At 47.4% G+C, this 15,414-nt stretch overlaps 1 protein-coding gene across 1 annotated transcript in view; it reads left to right on the top strand.

Annotated features, from left to right (window-relative positions):
* Nucleotides 1-225: 225 nt before the first annotated feature.
* Nucleotides 226-15,414, top strand: part of LOC147021645 (uncharacterized) — a 105,175-nt gene continuing 89,986 nt past the window's right edge. The window contains exon 1 of the mRNA XM_085891821.1: nucleotides 226-882. Within this exon, the coding sequence (XP_085747947.1) occupies nucleotides 504-882 (379 nt within the window). The 5' untranslated portion in view covers nucleotides 226-503. The remainder of the gene's footprint in view (nucleotides 883-15,414) is intronic.

Raw genomic sequence — 15,414 nt, 5'->3', positions numbered from 1 at the left:
ATTTTTTCGCATGCTTTCTGTGCCTCACTTGCATGATCACATCGCCTGTTGCGTGTTTATTTCGGGCTGGGGTAGGAACCACACTGGGTCGCCTTCTATGGTCAGAGCCTTTTTTGAGCGGGGGAGTTTGGAAAGAGGGGGGAGGGGGGGGCGATGAGGCTGTGCAGAAATGGGAGACGCTTCAGCGAAATCGAGTGACAAGCGCATTGGGGATAGAAGGCCGGGCGAGTTGTGAGGGGAGGATGGAGGTAATGGTCTCGAGGAGAGGAGTGGTGAGGTCGGAGGGGGTGGGGGGACGATGAGGGGCCGCTCTCCGGGGATGAGAAGAGCTGACGTGATACGCGGTGAGGGAGGGAGAGTGGCTCGGTGTGGACGAGTCGCTCTCACGCTCGTTCTTCGGTGCCAAGGCACCACCTCGGCACCCTGGGGCCGGGAGAGCCGAGCTGTGGGGAAAACCGCTCAGGTCTGGAGAATCGCGGAGGTCGCTCCGGGTGTCCCCTCGGATGACGGGCGGCCGCTTTGATTTCGACGATGGAGGCGCGTACTGCGGCGGTTGGGAGGGCGGGAAGGCGCACGGGCACGGCGTGTGCACGGGCCCGCACGGACAGGGCGAGTTCACGGGTTCGTGGCGGCGCGGTTTCGAGGTATCCGGTATGTATACGTGGCCCAGCGGGAACACGTTCGCTGGCCAGTGGTCTCAGGGAAAACGGCACGGACTGGGTGTGGAGAGCAAGCAGAGATGGAGCTACTGCGGAGAGTGGACGTACGGAGCACGCGGTCGGTACGGGCGGCGCTGCGGTCTTCCCGGGGACTCGCGCTACGAAGGCACGTGGAACAACGGTCTGCAGGACGGCTATGGCACCGAGACGTACGCCGACGCGGGTACGTCCGTGCACGGACATCCGCGCACTGTGAAAGCGTGCACGCCGTGCGTACGATGCGGGCTATGACGCCACTGGCGTCTCATTGAGCTCTTTAACACCCTCCCCATGTTTCACCTCTGCAAGTTCTCGAATGCACGGAACGCTCGAACGGCTTGAATGGTTTTGTTTTGCTTATTTGTTTGTTAATTAATTAATTCATTATAAAATATAATTTAATTGTAATTATATAATTAATTATAAAAAAAAACTTGTCATCATGATACTTGTCCAAGGTCGAGCACCAGTTGGGTCCACACTACGGGACCCGTCTGTACTGCCACGAGGATTTCGCATCTGGTGGAGGTCGCACGGACCACATGCACGTTTTCCATCATGTCTCACACACTTATTGTCGTGGTCATTTTACACCGTGAATGATCATTCTATGCAGGGAAACGGTGGTGGTGGTGGTCGTATGGCAGCTTAGCTGCCTGGGTAGCTATCATTTCTTGAGGAGCGACTGTGTCACTGAGGCAGTGCCCCTCTACCAGTACACACACACTGGAACTGGTACTCATTTTGCCGACCTCGGAACGATGACAGGTTGAGTCAACCCCCTGGTGTATTAATTCAGCGGCCAACGGGGCTTGAACTCAGGACCCTCAGATCCCAAGCCGCCACCCTAACTACTGAGCCAACACCAGGCTTAGGGAAACGGTGAACGCGTGTATTAATTCCCCTTAAAGTCACAAACAGCAAGTCGAGCACCTCCCGCAGAAACCAATTCATCGGTGGACGAGGATCATTCAAGGTTGGCGTGGATTTTGTTTGAATCAGACAGCACTGTAAATGTAGTGTCGTCGATCCTGATCAAGTTGTACCGTGAGTGTCACATCAATGCTGGTCAAAGCATTCTGGAAAAATCAACACGGTGTGACCAGCAATAACATGTGATGGTGGAACTGGGGTGTAATAATCACCAGTCAGTCAGCTGAAGTACATCGGAGACCATCTCCACAGTTTGTTGATGGATATCTTTCACGTCGTCGTGTTAAAAAAAGAAAATTAGAATCACGTGGTGAGTTCAAAACATGGGACTTTTGAAATGTCGAAATCCGCCCCGGACTGCTTTGCACGCACGCGTAGAACCCCCTACCAACAGCGGCTTTTGGGCATGCTAAAATGTATTCCGTGTGTACGAGATGAAGATTGTTAGCTAAAATGACTCACAAAGCTTCTTTAAAAAAAAAACAACAAAGTCGATAATGCTTGTAAAGTGCCTTGGAGAAAGGTGTGCCTCTGCATGACGAAAGAGGTGGAGAACTTTCTCAGATCACCGACAGGGCCCGTACTACAGATTCCCGGTGATGTGCACCGGCGAAAGGCCCGAAGAACTGTGGGTGGGCACGTGCTACCCAAACCCTCGATGGTCGCTGGCTTCATTGCCGGCGAGTGGGCTTTGGATTTTGCAGCAGTGTGTCCTGTGGACGTGGCAGTTTTGATGATTTATTTAATAGACGTCTGCAATTGCAAAGACAATGCTGTGTGTCGTTACCAACCCCTCAACAAAGGACATATTCACGACATGAAAATACATAAATCTTGGGCCAGCTATTATTTACGTGGGAGCGAGATTTATCAGGCAGGCATCCCTTCCAGGAAAGGCCTCGTTTGCATTCATGCATCATTTCATAATTCCATTATTGCAGAGAGACCTTGAGCATTCTGATCTGTGTCCAACGGCTGTCGCTCAACAAACGTTAAACATGTTGAACAAGCTAATTATGGAGAATTGCTCGACCTGAAATTGCAGAATAATTGGATGTTGGTGTTTGAAGTGAAGAAACAAGTCACACTCACTTGAAATTCAATCCTGTTAGCACAAGGTGCGTACCAAAGCACTAGCCTCTCCACCACGCGTCAAGAGACCTTGATACTCGTGGAAATTGGTTGGCGATTTCCTGTTCATCCCTATTGGTCGTCCAGACTGTCACCTTGTGATTTTTATCTCTTAAGACCACTCATAGACCATTGGGGTGGTATCAAGTTTGCGATTGATGATGATGCCAAAGCATCCTGAAATGGCTGTGTACCTATCCAAGGATTTCTATGCCAATTGTATTGAGACGCTGCCACATCGTTGGGCCAAGCATACGTGTCGAGGGAGAATACTGTCGTGTCCAGGGGGTTAAGTTAATTACCCCGACCCAATTGTCATGGACGGGCGATTAACACTGACCTGCACGGATAGCCGAATGGTTCTACCTTGGAGGCGAACACGTGATCCTTGGAGATTATAGTGCACGGAGGACGGGAAGGGGCGAAGCACGTACCAGAGGCGTTCGCCAGGACGGAAGCACAAGGGTTTATACTCGAACCCACAACAAATAGACCTTCACAAGCAACTTTAATATATAAGGGTTTAATGAACATAAATCAAAGCATGAGGTAATGCAGCGTGAGCTAATTTTGAGACGCCTCCATACAGATACAGAAACAAACAAGGGGAAAGATAAAATAAAAGAAAATCCCTTCCTTTATTCTGGCACTGAGCTGGGTGTCCAGAGAAGATCCTTTCGGCGGTTTGGGGATTGAACTGCGTCGTCCTGTGTGGGAAACCGCACCCAAAGAAATGGTGCCAAGCCGTTCTCTGGGTGGGAAGCGTACGTGAGGTAATTAGTGCGGAGGTATTCGACACCAGGGCTCACCAACTGCTGTACAGTCTCTTCTCTCGAACGAATATGCCAACTCCACTCCTGTCTTAACATCAGGTCCGCTCACAACGATGGCTCGCCTTCCTCGCACACACACAACGGGATCATGCCGAGTTATTGCTGAGAGACGTGCTCCTCTTCTTATCCTCCTTATCCTTCTTCTTCTTCTCATTCTCTCTCTCTCTCTCTCACATAAACATACAATTTCGCGACTCAGCCGAACAGTCATGGCTTGCGTCTTGCTCCAGTGAACGGGCAAATTCACACAGCACGAACACGAGAATCACGTAGCCTTCTTCACCGTGTTGAGGAGGGACCAACCAGCGAGACCCTCTTCTCAATCACACACAACTCGCCCAACTATCTCCTCTCTGATTATGCCCTCTTCTCTCATGTCACACCGACTCATCCAAAGCCACGGGGCATGGCCCGCCGGCTGCCGCTGTTAAAGCGTCGTTCCTTTTTAGAGTCGGCTTTCAGAGCCGTAGGAAAAGGTTACAGGGGGCAACCACATACTGGGAGAAATTAGCCTTAAACCCTACCGAAGTAAAACAGCACCGCCCTCCATGTGATGACACGTAACAATCTTAAGCTGGCAGTTTCCTCTTCTTAATTTACACTGAGAGGTCTCCTTCTCGTCCACAGACCATACTACACTATACAATCCTACCTTTACTATGAAATTCCTCCATCTACCCCACAAACATCACAATACCTTTTGAATAGGTGAACCTTCACCAGCCCCCCTATACTTTTGAGTCTCGGGAATAAAAAGTCCGCGTCAACCTTGAATTACCCTCGTACCTCGTTCGTATCCACCAGCAAGTCTTTCTGCATCATGGCACTTGCAATGTCACAAATTCAGGAGCAAAATCGTTAATTGGATTTTCAGAACTTTGTCAGGTCATTTAAAACAAGAGTTCATTTCTACACATGAAATGTCTTCAAGTGTTCTGTGTGAGTGAGGCAACAAGTGCAACGTGATGATGATCATGTGATGGAATTCCTCAGAAAAGCTCCTCTCATAAATATTCATTATTATTTTGTATGCAGCACGTGGCTGCTGGTTGCATCATTGCAGCACACAGAGTGTGTCTGTGCCGCTGATGCAGTGCTCCCCGTTTCCAGTAAGCTGCTGCTCATTTTGCTGACCTCGGAAGGATGACAGGCTGAGTCAACCCACCTGGTGTTATTTTACTGCACGACAGGGGCTAGAACTCGAGAGCCTAAGATCTTAAGCCTGCCAACTTAACCGTTAAGCCAACACCAGGCTTCTCATAAATGTTGAAGTCTCTGGAGAACATCGAGGCTGTTGTTTATCGGCTTGTGGATGGCTCTGTACTCGTACTTTGATGTGACTGTTGAAAATTGAACCACAAATCCTGCTGATCGAGCGCGATTGGGATTTTTTTTGCCCATTTCAAAGTATCACGTTGCCAAAAGTTCAATCGTATTTGCATTGAAGGGCAATGATGTAAAGGTGCAGACCTGGCCTGCAGGCTCGGGAAACTACCTGGTCGCTATTTGGACAACTTAGAAATGAGGCCAATCATATGTGTTCCTTTTGAGAACATCCATTAATTTTTGTGCACCATATATAGCCTGATAGGATACATCTATCCTGGGTTTCCGCTTTGCTAGTCCGATGTTGACTTTAGTTTCGTCGTGGCTTTGTATATTTTCCTGGTTGTGTGGAGACTCATTTCCTGATGGCAGAGGTTGTATAACACTGCAGACCACAAGGAATTTGTGTTCATGATGCCTTTTGCATCATGATGCCATGATGCCCTTTTGCGGAAAAAAAAATGTTTTTTTGAATGTTTCTGATTGATAATAGTTGGAAAGTGTATTATGAATATGAATGATGTGAGATGCAGATCATGGGGGCGATTCGGGAAAATGTTTGCAATATCGTGGTTTATGGTTATCAAAAAGAAAGAGAGCGAGAGAGAGCTTGTGTGTCCGTCTTATGAGATGCTAAGGTGCTGCGTCACATTGTTAAGTTCCACTGTACACTTGCGTACTCATTTAACCATGAAGCAAGACACAACATAACATTCGCCTGAAACATGATCTCGTGTTCCCTGGATCCCCTTGTCACATCCTTGCTCCTCGACATAATCATTTCACATGTCATACATAAAACATGAACAAATTGTTTCCCAAGTGGGAGGCCATGAACAGCAGCTTGCTGCTCTGCTGTTTTTGCCATAGCCAGAGGCACATCAGTTTTGGGGTGGGGGGAACCCAGAGTTGCTAAACCAAGGCTACAAGTTACATTGAGGTTCATAATTTATATTTCACAAGCTAAGCATGAGATATGCACCTTTCTAATGCTATCCAATATCTATTATATACTCCGAAACATCAAAATTGCCATCCTTACGGTCTTTTTCACAATACCTTTAAAGAGTACAGTAAGTCTTTTTCACAATACTTTTGGCTCATGGAGGATCTCATGGAGTCCATGCATTACTCAAACTGAAAGTACATCACCAGACGTCACGACACATCAATTACTAAAAGGGCAAGCGTCCTTCGGTGTATGCGTTTGTGTCCGTCATGGTTTATTCTAAAGGTTTTAAAAGCCTGTCGTTCTGGAAGGGAAGAGGAAGAAGCAGGAGTTGGAGCTTTATTGTAAGCGGTTCCATCGGCACGACATCCTTAACCCTTTAGAATAAAGCACGACGAACACAAAAGGACCACACAAAATCTATAAAATAAAGCAGGAGTATCTGTCTCTGTCCCTGAACTACTCCCTCAGTTTTGGGGCTAGCCTTTCCAAACTTTCTGTGGAACCTTTTGGGGTCCCAGCTGGTGTCCTAAGGTGGGAGGTTTCATAAATTTCTCAATACTTTTATGATTTTGATTTTTTTTTCACCCATACGAAACTGCTCCCTCTCGGCATGTAAACTGCATTCACGCATTCGGCATTCACAGTTTCACCATTTACTGCTTGTGTAAACATTCGTTGGTTCGGTGATATCTCAACACAATTGAGATTTGCAGTTTCGTCATTCACCACATATAGAAACATGAAATACCCTGTTAGTATCATGTGGTGTAAGCTGATAGTCAGCAGGGGGAAGATTGGCCAGAGTCTTTACGAACCGGCTGGCCAAGGCCTAACATTCGACTAATTCGGGCAGGAATTTGGCCATGGCGCCAGCAACAGCTCACCTACTCTTCTTGAAGGACACCATGGGATATTTAACATCTGCCAATTAATGCTGGCAGATGGCACACCCAGTTTAACGTCCATCCGAGGGACGGCACACACTGATGAATCACCCTGCCTGTGAAACACCAGGCTGACAGTTTATACTTGGGTCGTGAATCAAACCCAGGCTCGATGGCTTCGAGACGAGTGTCTGTACCTCTCATCTAGGCCATCCTGTAAGTGCAACAACAACAAGAAAACATCAACGTGTTATAAAAGATCCTTTTTTGTGTGTTTGACTTCATTTGACATCCTCATTGGCACGCACAGATCGACGTGCAATGTGTTTGTGAAGTGCAGTACAACATGCTAACTTTTAATTAAAGCCGTCATCAGAGCGACGAGTAGGCAGAGTTAGTTTTTAGCTCACCTGGAACGTAGTTCTGAGGAGCTTATGCGATGGCAAGTCATCCGTCTGTCCATCCAGAAATACTAGCAAATTCTTGCCCGAAACTACACATACGATTTCGACGAAACTTCACCAAAACCTTCATCACCCGTGATGTACCAAAGTTTGTTCACACTATTTAAAAAAAAAGAAAAGAAAAAGAAATGGGGTCTATGGGGGAGGGTTGCCCCCTAAAATATGCATTTGTTTTCTTCTCAGAAAATACGCAATTCCGATGAAACTTGACAACAATCTTAATCACCCGTGATATACCAAAGATTGTCCACGACATTTTTTTTTAATCCACAGGTATTTACTTCCTTCTCCGTTATATATTTTGTGGGTCATCCATGCCAACCAGTGGTTCTCTGGCTATCTTATCCAACCACTACCAGGTGAGCGCCCAGGGGTATTGTCCCTATGTTTATGAATTGCAAGAGCATTACTCAATAATGGACATAATGCAATATTTGGGATTTGAATCTGGAGTCGGAGAAACATGAAGCAAGTGCTCAGATTGGAACATAAATGCAAGAATATACAACACGAGAAATTAACTTGAATGCAGGAAGTGGCGATTTATATAGTCCATGCCAGTGCCATATCCACACTTCGCCACCCCTACCTAATAGAGGTCATGCAAATTACGAGGGGTAAATTTTCACTAATGTTTACAACTTAGATACCTATGGGACAACCAACTTGGCTGATTTCCACCCACAAAGCGGTGGGTTAGGGCGATGCTCCTGTTGAGACGTGGCGTTCCCTGCTGCTCCTCCATCAGAAAAGTCGTTTTCTTAAAGTTTGATTCCGTCAAACCTTGAACTTAAGATAGACAGCTCATTGGTGAGGATATTGCCAAATGAAATATCCTGCCACCCCTTGATTACAATTTTGTTGCTCCGGCACCAACACAGGTGCTTGGTGTGCACAGTTCTACAAAATATAGTGATGCCTTACTGTAAGTACCTTACAAAGCTTCAGTATTTTGCAAGAGCTGAGTCTATGGGCCTATCACTTTCCCATCACAGACAAGTCGGTGGTCTCTCTGTCTTCTGCCTCCTTTTTGGACTAACATCCTCTGCTCCTTCCGTGCTTTGTCCCGTTCTGCCCCTCATCCAGTGAAACTCCCAAAATCCAGAATCATCGCTCATCTCCACTCATTTGCTCCTCTTCCCTCCACCCCCAACCCCCACCTGTGGAACCAACTTCCACATTCTCTTCAATCCCATTCTTTCCACCAGGTGTTCAAGATCGCTGTTGACCACCATCTCAGATTACCCACATCTAAAACAATAATCTTTTCTATCCCCATTAACACTCCCCTCTCCACCCCCAAGCCCACCTCTTTCCAAATTTACAGATTTTCAATTCCTGAGAGTTCCCTTCAGTATCCATCTTGTCCACCCCATGCATCCTCTCCTCTCCTGCCCCCCCCATTCCTTCCCTCATCCCTTATTTGAACAAGTCTCCCTCTATTTTGTCCTTAAATCCTGCTTTTGGTGTTTTCCCCCCTCTTTCTATTTTTCCTTTTGTTCTGTTGCTTCCTGATCCATTCTGTGTTCCAGCTCTTCCACAAGCCTTGACTTTGTATACAAAGATTACTTGTCAAAGGTCCTCCAGGAAATTGTGCATTTCTTCAATGAGATGGGCACTGTCCTTTAATGTAGACCAAAGGAGGAACCTCCAATTTGTTGATGCAATTGAACTACTGCCCACACATTTAAAATCGCTTAAAGATGAGCACCTGGACTTGCAGTGGTTGCAAAACGTGAATGAGCACGAACTTGCTGGAACATGGTACCTCATCACTGTCTCTGACCATGGGAAATATTTCCTGCAATATTGGATCATTCACCCTTGCACACCAACCAAGGGTGCACATGGACATGATGCGAGATGTCGGTCCAGCATCGCATTTCCTGAAACAGAATGTATTGCATTTCATTTTGGAAATAACACAGTGCAGTAATCGAGCCATCCTGCCAACCAAGGATGAGGATGACATTCATTGGCAAACAATGTGTTGCAAATGTTTCCTTTTGATGCGTTTCTCCAGCCCTGCCTTTGATGCAATTAGGGCTATTCGAGTCTTCTCTGCAATCATGTAAAATATACAGTAAGAGGTACTTTTTATGTTTAAATGGTGATATGAAAAGGTGCCGATTATAGTGACATTATCAAGTGGAACGAAGGTTTTTCGATCTCATGAAATCGATCTCCTCTCGCTCATGCTGTGCCACCTGTTGTGCAGTAATGAAATTGTGCTGCGTACTCCATCAGAGGTGGCATTGTTTTCCTCTTTATTGTCAGATGGGATGCTCACGAACCTGTGCCACACACAAATCCCCAAACCCAGCCGAATACATAAATTCAATTCATGAGCTCACCACCTTGCCGACAACAACCACACCCGCACCGCAAACCCAATCAAACCCGACATCCACTAAATTGGAATGGGGAGGGCGACTGGAGCGGTGGAAAGTTTGATGAGGGTTTCTTGAACACAAGGCGACCTGTTGCTGCTTGACAACACCCACAACTCAGAGAATCAATATTTCGAGATACGTAGGCAACACAACATGCATACAATGCCCACAGATCATCTGAATTCAATTAGGGTCCAATTCCATTTTAAACCTAATCTGTCCTTGCTGCTATCACCTTCCCATTCCCAGAAAGATCATTCCACACATTATGGACTCTCTGTGTGAGATACCCCTGTCTTGTTAGTCTTAACTTTCCTCTTATGCCTCCTGTTTGTGTCGCTGGGTATTTTGGTAAAAAGCTTTCTTGCATCTCTTTTATTAATTCCCTTTATTAATCATTTCCTTGATATCAACTCCTAAACTCTCCCTAAACTTTGAGATCAACTCTTCCGGTTCTGGGTTTGGAGCGTTGGCAGGTCTCCTTCAGGGCTCTCTGCTGACGATTTCAAAGTTAAGTTTCCGGTCGTTATCTGTCCCGTTTTAACTGTTATTTTCTCACCTACATATTACTGTGTGTTCCTAGTTCGGTTTTGTTTCAAAAATCGTGCTATTTTGTGAGTTTTCGTCGACCTTGTCTTACCCAGTGCTTGATGCCGACCCATCGTTCCCCTCGGTGTACGATTGTGTTTATTTGTATTTTCTCCCAATTATCTTCAATTTCTATCTTCCCCACTTTCCCAACGTCCCCCATCCCTCCCAACAAAACACTCTATTTCTTGTCTTAAATTTTAAAAAAAACTTCCTTTCTCCTTGCACACTCACAAGTCTTGATTCTTCTTCTTCTTCTTCTTCTTCTTCTTCTTCTTCTTCTTCTTCTTCTGCATCCTCTTCTTCTTCCTCCTGCCAGCACACCATCTTTATTCTACTGAGCTGACCCTCTCTCGCCATTACTTTCACGATTTCTTCCTATCTATAACCTTCCATTCCCGAAACTTACCTGTTCTTCAAAAATACATCAAAAAATAATAATCTTCCTTTTATCTGTTCGATCTCCACACCTCTTTTAACCACGTGTCTCCCTCTACTCTTCCTGGTACTTTTCATCAACCCAGCAGCTTCACACTGCGTTTACCATCCAAATTCACCAACACTTCCACGATTTTACTTCGACCTTCCCTTTTCCAAATGTTACGCAATCCTTATTTAAAATAAATAATTTCACATTTGACGAGACACCTCCCAGAGCCAAGTGCTTCTCCCATCACCACGTGATCTGTTTAGACCCCTGCGTTTATCGATCCAATTTCACTATTCACCTCACGATTTTTTTCCACAACACTTCCATGACCTAATCTGATGAAAACTCTCTTAAACAATAACAATAATAATCATAAAACGATCTCTTATAATGCTTCATCTTCCTCTTTCACACATGTGGTACTCTTTACTGTATCATAATGCACTACTCTTCTGCTATTTAAACAGACTGCTCTCAATTCGACCTCTCCTTCATACCTTGCCTAAAAAATCCAACTGTCACAGCGTTTCTTCTCTCCATTCTCTGAATTTGCCTTTATTGCATCCCTCAAGAAACGTGTTTTATCGCATCCCTGACCAAAAACTTTTTAAAACCCCAGTTTGCTATGAATGTTCGCTTTCCATCAACCATGCTTTTTTTCCAATTTCAGTGCCAACTCACCCCTCACCCCTCCCTCTCAAAGCAACCATCACACTCTTCTCCCTCCAAGCCTCCCTCTCACCTCTCTCAAAAACTCCCCCCTCACCTTTCACCCACCATTCACCCGCCTCACTCATTCTTCTCAAAGTTGACCCCCTCTCTTCCACAAAGCCACCTCCTTCCACGGCCCTCTCACCTCCATCTCTTCACTCTACCTCCTCAAATCCTCAACTGCCTTCTTCCCCCTCTCTTTCCCCCCTCTGCCCCAGCACCACAGAGCCTTTTCTCCTCCTCATCCAGCCCCATCCCCAAGCTATTCTGCAATCCACCACACTCTTTCAACAACCCTCCCTACCTCCCCCCCTCATCCCTTGTCCTACCCTCCCCTCCCATACCCCCCATGCACCCAAAGCCTCCTCCCCTCCCTCTTCATTAACAGTGTGGACCTCAAATATCCGGGGCCTTCGCTCAAACCTTTCAGATCTTTCCATACAGGTTGCTACTGACAAACCAAACAATCTGCCTAACAGAAACTTTCCTCCCCCAAGATGTATCTGACTCCCAAATATCTCTCCCTGGTTACTCCCTCCTCCGGTATGACAGACCTGAGCCTCGTCCTGGTGGAGGAGTTGCTCTCTTCATCAAAGACTCTATTCCTCACTCTCCATGCACTCCCCCACACCCCCAGGAATACCTCTGGCTACGGCTTCCCCTCCATTCCCACCTCATGTTGATATGTGTACTGTACCGTCCACCTAACAGTGATGACTCTATCTACACCTCACTATCCGAAAACATGGACCAACTTCTATCTTCTCATCCAAACTCTCTCTTCCTCATATGTGGTGACTTCAATTATCATCATGCCAGTTGGCTAGGTGTGGGTACCTCTCTCACATGTCATGGCATTTCAGCAAAAGCTTTCTGCGACTCATTGGGACTGACTCAATCAGTCAACTTCCCAACCCGGATCTCAACCAATAGTACTCCATCTCTTCTGGATCTGATTTTGTCAAATTTCCCTGACAATATCTGCTGCTCTCTTCCGCCGCTCCAATTGGTTCTTCTGACCACGTCCTTGTCAAAGTGGACATCTCTCTGGCTATTATCAGAGAAACACATCACCGCCGTTGAGTCTGGCATTTCACTCAAGCTGACTGGCATAGTCTCCAAGCAGCCATCAAACTTATCGACTGGTCTCCTATCGCTACTTTCTCCAACATCAACTCCTCCTGGGAATTTTTTCAAAGAAACTTGCTCTCCCTCATGCACAGATTTATCCCCTCTCGTCTTCAGTTGTCCTACCCTTCCTCCTGCCCTTGGTTCACTGAAGCTTGTGGCGAGGCAGTTGTCCTGACACAACTTGCCTTTGCCTCATGGAAAGCAAACCCATCTGAGGGTAATCTCAGTTCCTTCCATAAAGCTCGGAACAAGTGTGTATCTACCTTCAGGAGAGCCAGAAAACAACATCTTTCTTAGCTCAAGTCTGAACTTTCAAACCTCTCTCCCTCCTCAAAATCCTGGTGGCATCTAATCAAATCCGTTTCTGGTGTATGTTCCCCCTCCATCCCCTCCCTTACCTCAAATGGCCGCACTGCTGATACCGCACATCAGGTCAGGTCAGGTATGGGAGCATGTGCCAGAACAGCGCGTCGCTGCGTCCACTTTCAGCCGTACTCCAGGGGCCTCTGTCTGGCCATCCCCCAGGCAGATGCCAGGCCCATCCCCATCTCCTTGAGATGATGGTCAACCTGCTGCAACCATGAGGCACGTGGTCGGCCCACTGGCCTCCTCCACTCATGAGACTCCCTCGCTGAGAGAATCAGGTGAGCAGGATCAGCGTCAGGAAAATGAGCCACATGTCCATACAGCCGCAACTGATGCTCACGGACTATGCAGGTAACAAATCTCATCCGAGTCTCTCTCAGCAACCACTCGTTGGACACAAAATCCGACCAGCGATAGCCAAGGATTCTCCGAAGAGACCTGGTACCAAAGGAATTAAGTCTCCGTCTCAGATCCCTGGTCAGAGTCCAAGTCTCGCATCCATAGAGCAAGACTGGAAGTACCAAGGACCTGAAGACTCGGACTTTCGTCCTCCCGCAAAGGTACCGGCAGCGCCACACCCCATGATCCAGTGAATCCATGACTCCCCAGGCCTGACTCAGATGTCTCGTGACCTTTAGCTTACAGCCAGCAGATAGATGAATATCACTGCCAAGGTAAGTGAATCTCTCCGTGACCTCAACATCCTCACCACAAACAGACACAGACAGGACAGCAGCATCCAAGATGTCACCAAAAGCCTGGATCTTAGTTTTGACCCAAGAAACCCGTAATCCCAGCAGCTCCGACTCCTCATTCAGCACCTTGAGGGCCCCCAAAAGGATATCTAAAGTCTCCGCAAAGATGACTGCATCATCTGCAAAATCAAGGTCCGAGATCTTGACATTCCCAAACGATGCACCGCAGCTTGATCTCTCCGACATCCTCCCTAAAATCCAGTCCATACAAGTGCTGAAAAGTGTGGGGGCCAGTACACACCCCTGACGAACTCCAGTAACAACTGGAAATAAGTCAGAGATGGTACCACCACACTTCACAGCACTCTCAGTACCAGAGTAGAGTTCAGACATCAGATCGATCAGTTTTGGTGGCACCCCACGAAGACCAAGAATCCTCCAGAGGGCATCCCGATTCACTGAATCGAACGCTTTACAGAGATCAACATGGGCTGCAAGCAGCCCCTGTCGAAACTCTCGTCTGTGTTCGGTGAGGACACGAAGAGCAAGGATACGGTCAATCGTTGACCTCTTTGGTGTAAAGCCTGACTGCTCTGGACGCTGGTGCTCAAGCAGATGGTGGTGAACCCGATCAAGAATTATCCGAGCAAAGACTTTGCCCGGCACTGAGTGCAGCGTCACCCCTCGGTAGTTGTTGCAGTCTTGGCGATCACCCTTCCCTTTCCAGAGAGGAACAACAAGGCCCCTCTTCCAATCAGTTGGGATGATGCTTGTGTTCCAGGCAGAGCACAAAACTGCATGCAACGACACGAGTGCAGCATTTCCACCAGCCTTGAGAAGTTCAGCATGGATGCCACAGATCCCTGGAGCTTTGCCCCGTTTCAACTGGTTCACCACAGCCCGTGTTTCCACAAGCGAAGGTGGACCACAGTTGATTCGAGGGTCAGCAACAGGGATTGTAACACCCTTGACGTCCAACTCGACAGCTGGGGGATCAGCCTGGTACAACCGCTCAAAGTAACCGGCCCAGCGGGCCTTCACTTCAGACTCCTCTGTCAAGAGCCTACCACTCTCTGCTCTAACTGCAGTGCTTCGAGGGATTGGCTTGGATGAACGCAATGCGCGAATTCCCCTGTAAGCGGGACGAGAATCACCTGTCCACAGGTGATGCTCTACCCCCTCGCAGATTCCTCGCACGTAGCCCTCCTTGTCCACCCTCAGTGCACGTACAGTTTTACGCGTCAGCTCCTTGAACAGCTCAGCTCTGCCATTCAGCCTGGCCCTGCGACTCTAGTCGATGGTATCCAGTGTCCCTTGAGAGACAAAATTCTTCTTTGCCCTGCGGTGAGTTCCAAGACATCCATCGGCAACATCAAGGACGGTGGTCTTGAAGGCACTCCACAACTCTTCAGGACCCCTCAAAGCACCCAGACCCCCCAAGTGTCCACTCAGCCTGTTCGCAAACTCCTCAGCTACTCTCTCATCCCTGAGCTTGCCAACATCCAGCCTAGGCTGGGATGGTACCATTCTCCAGGATTTAAGGTGCAGCTTTAGAGTTGCAACAACAAGCCTGTGGTCAGTATTGAGGAACTGAGCACTCCGGTAGACCCTGCAGTTCTGGATCATCCTCCAACGACCATCAATGAGGACATGGTCAATCTCCTTTGCCACACCGCCAGCGTTGGAATTCCAAGTCCAGCGATGAGCTTGTGGGCGCTGAAACCATGAACTAGTCACCCTAAGTCCATGACTTCTTGCAAAGTCAAGGAACTTAGTGCTATTCTGGTTCATAGTTCCTGACCCATGGGGACCAACACATGTCTCATAACCATCCCTATCAGTTCCAGTCGATGCATTGAAATCCCCCAAGATGAGAAGT

Source organism: Eptatretus burgeri, chromosome 8, assembly GCF_056783735.1.
Source record: "Eptatretus burgeri isolate ZD-2024b chromosome 8, Ebu_testis_v1, whole genome shotgun sequence".
NCBI lineage: Eukaryota > Metazoa > Chordata > Myxini > Myxiniformes > Myxinidae > Eptatretus > Eptatretus burgeri.
The sequence above is the reverse complement of the archived record's forward strand: the minus strand, read 5'-3'. Positions and strand labels throughout refer to the sequence as shown.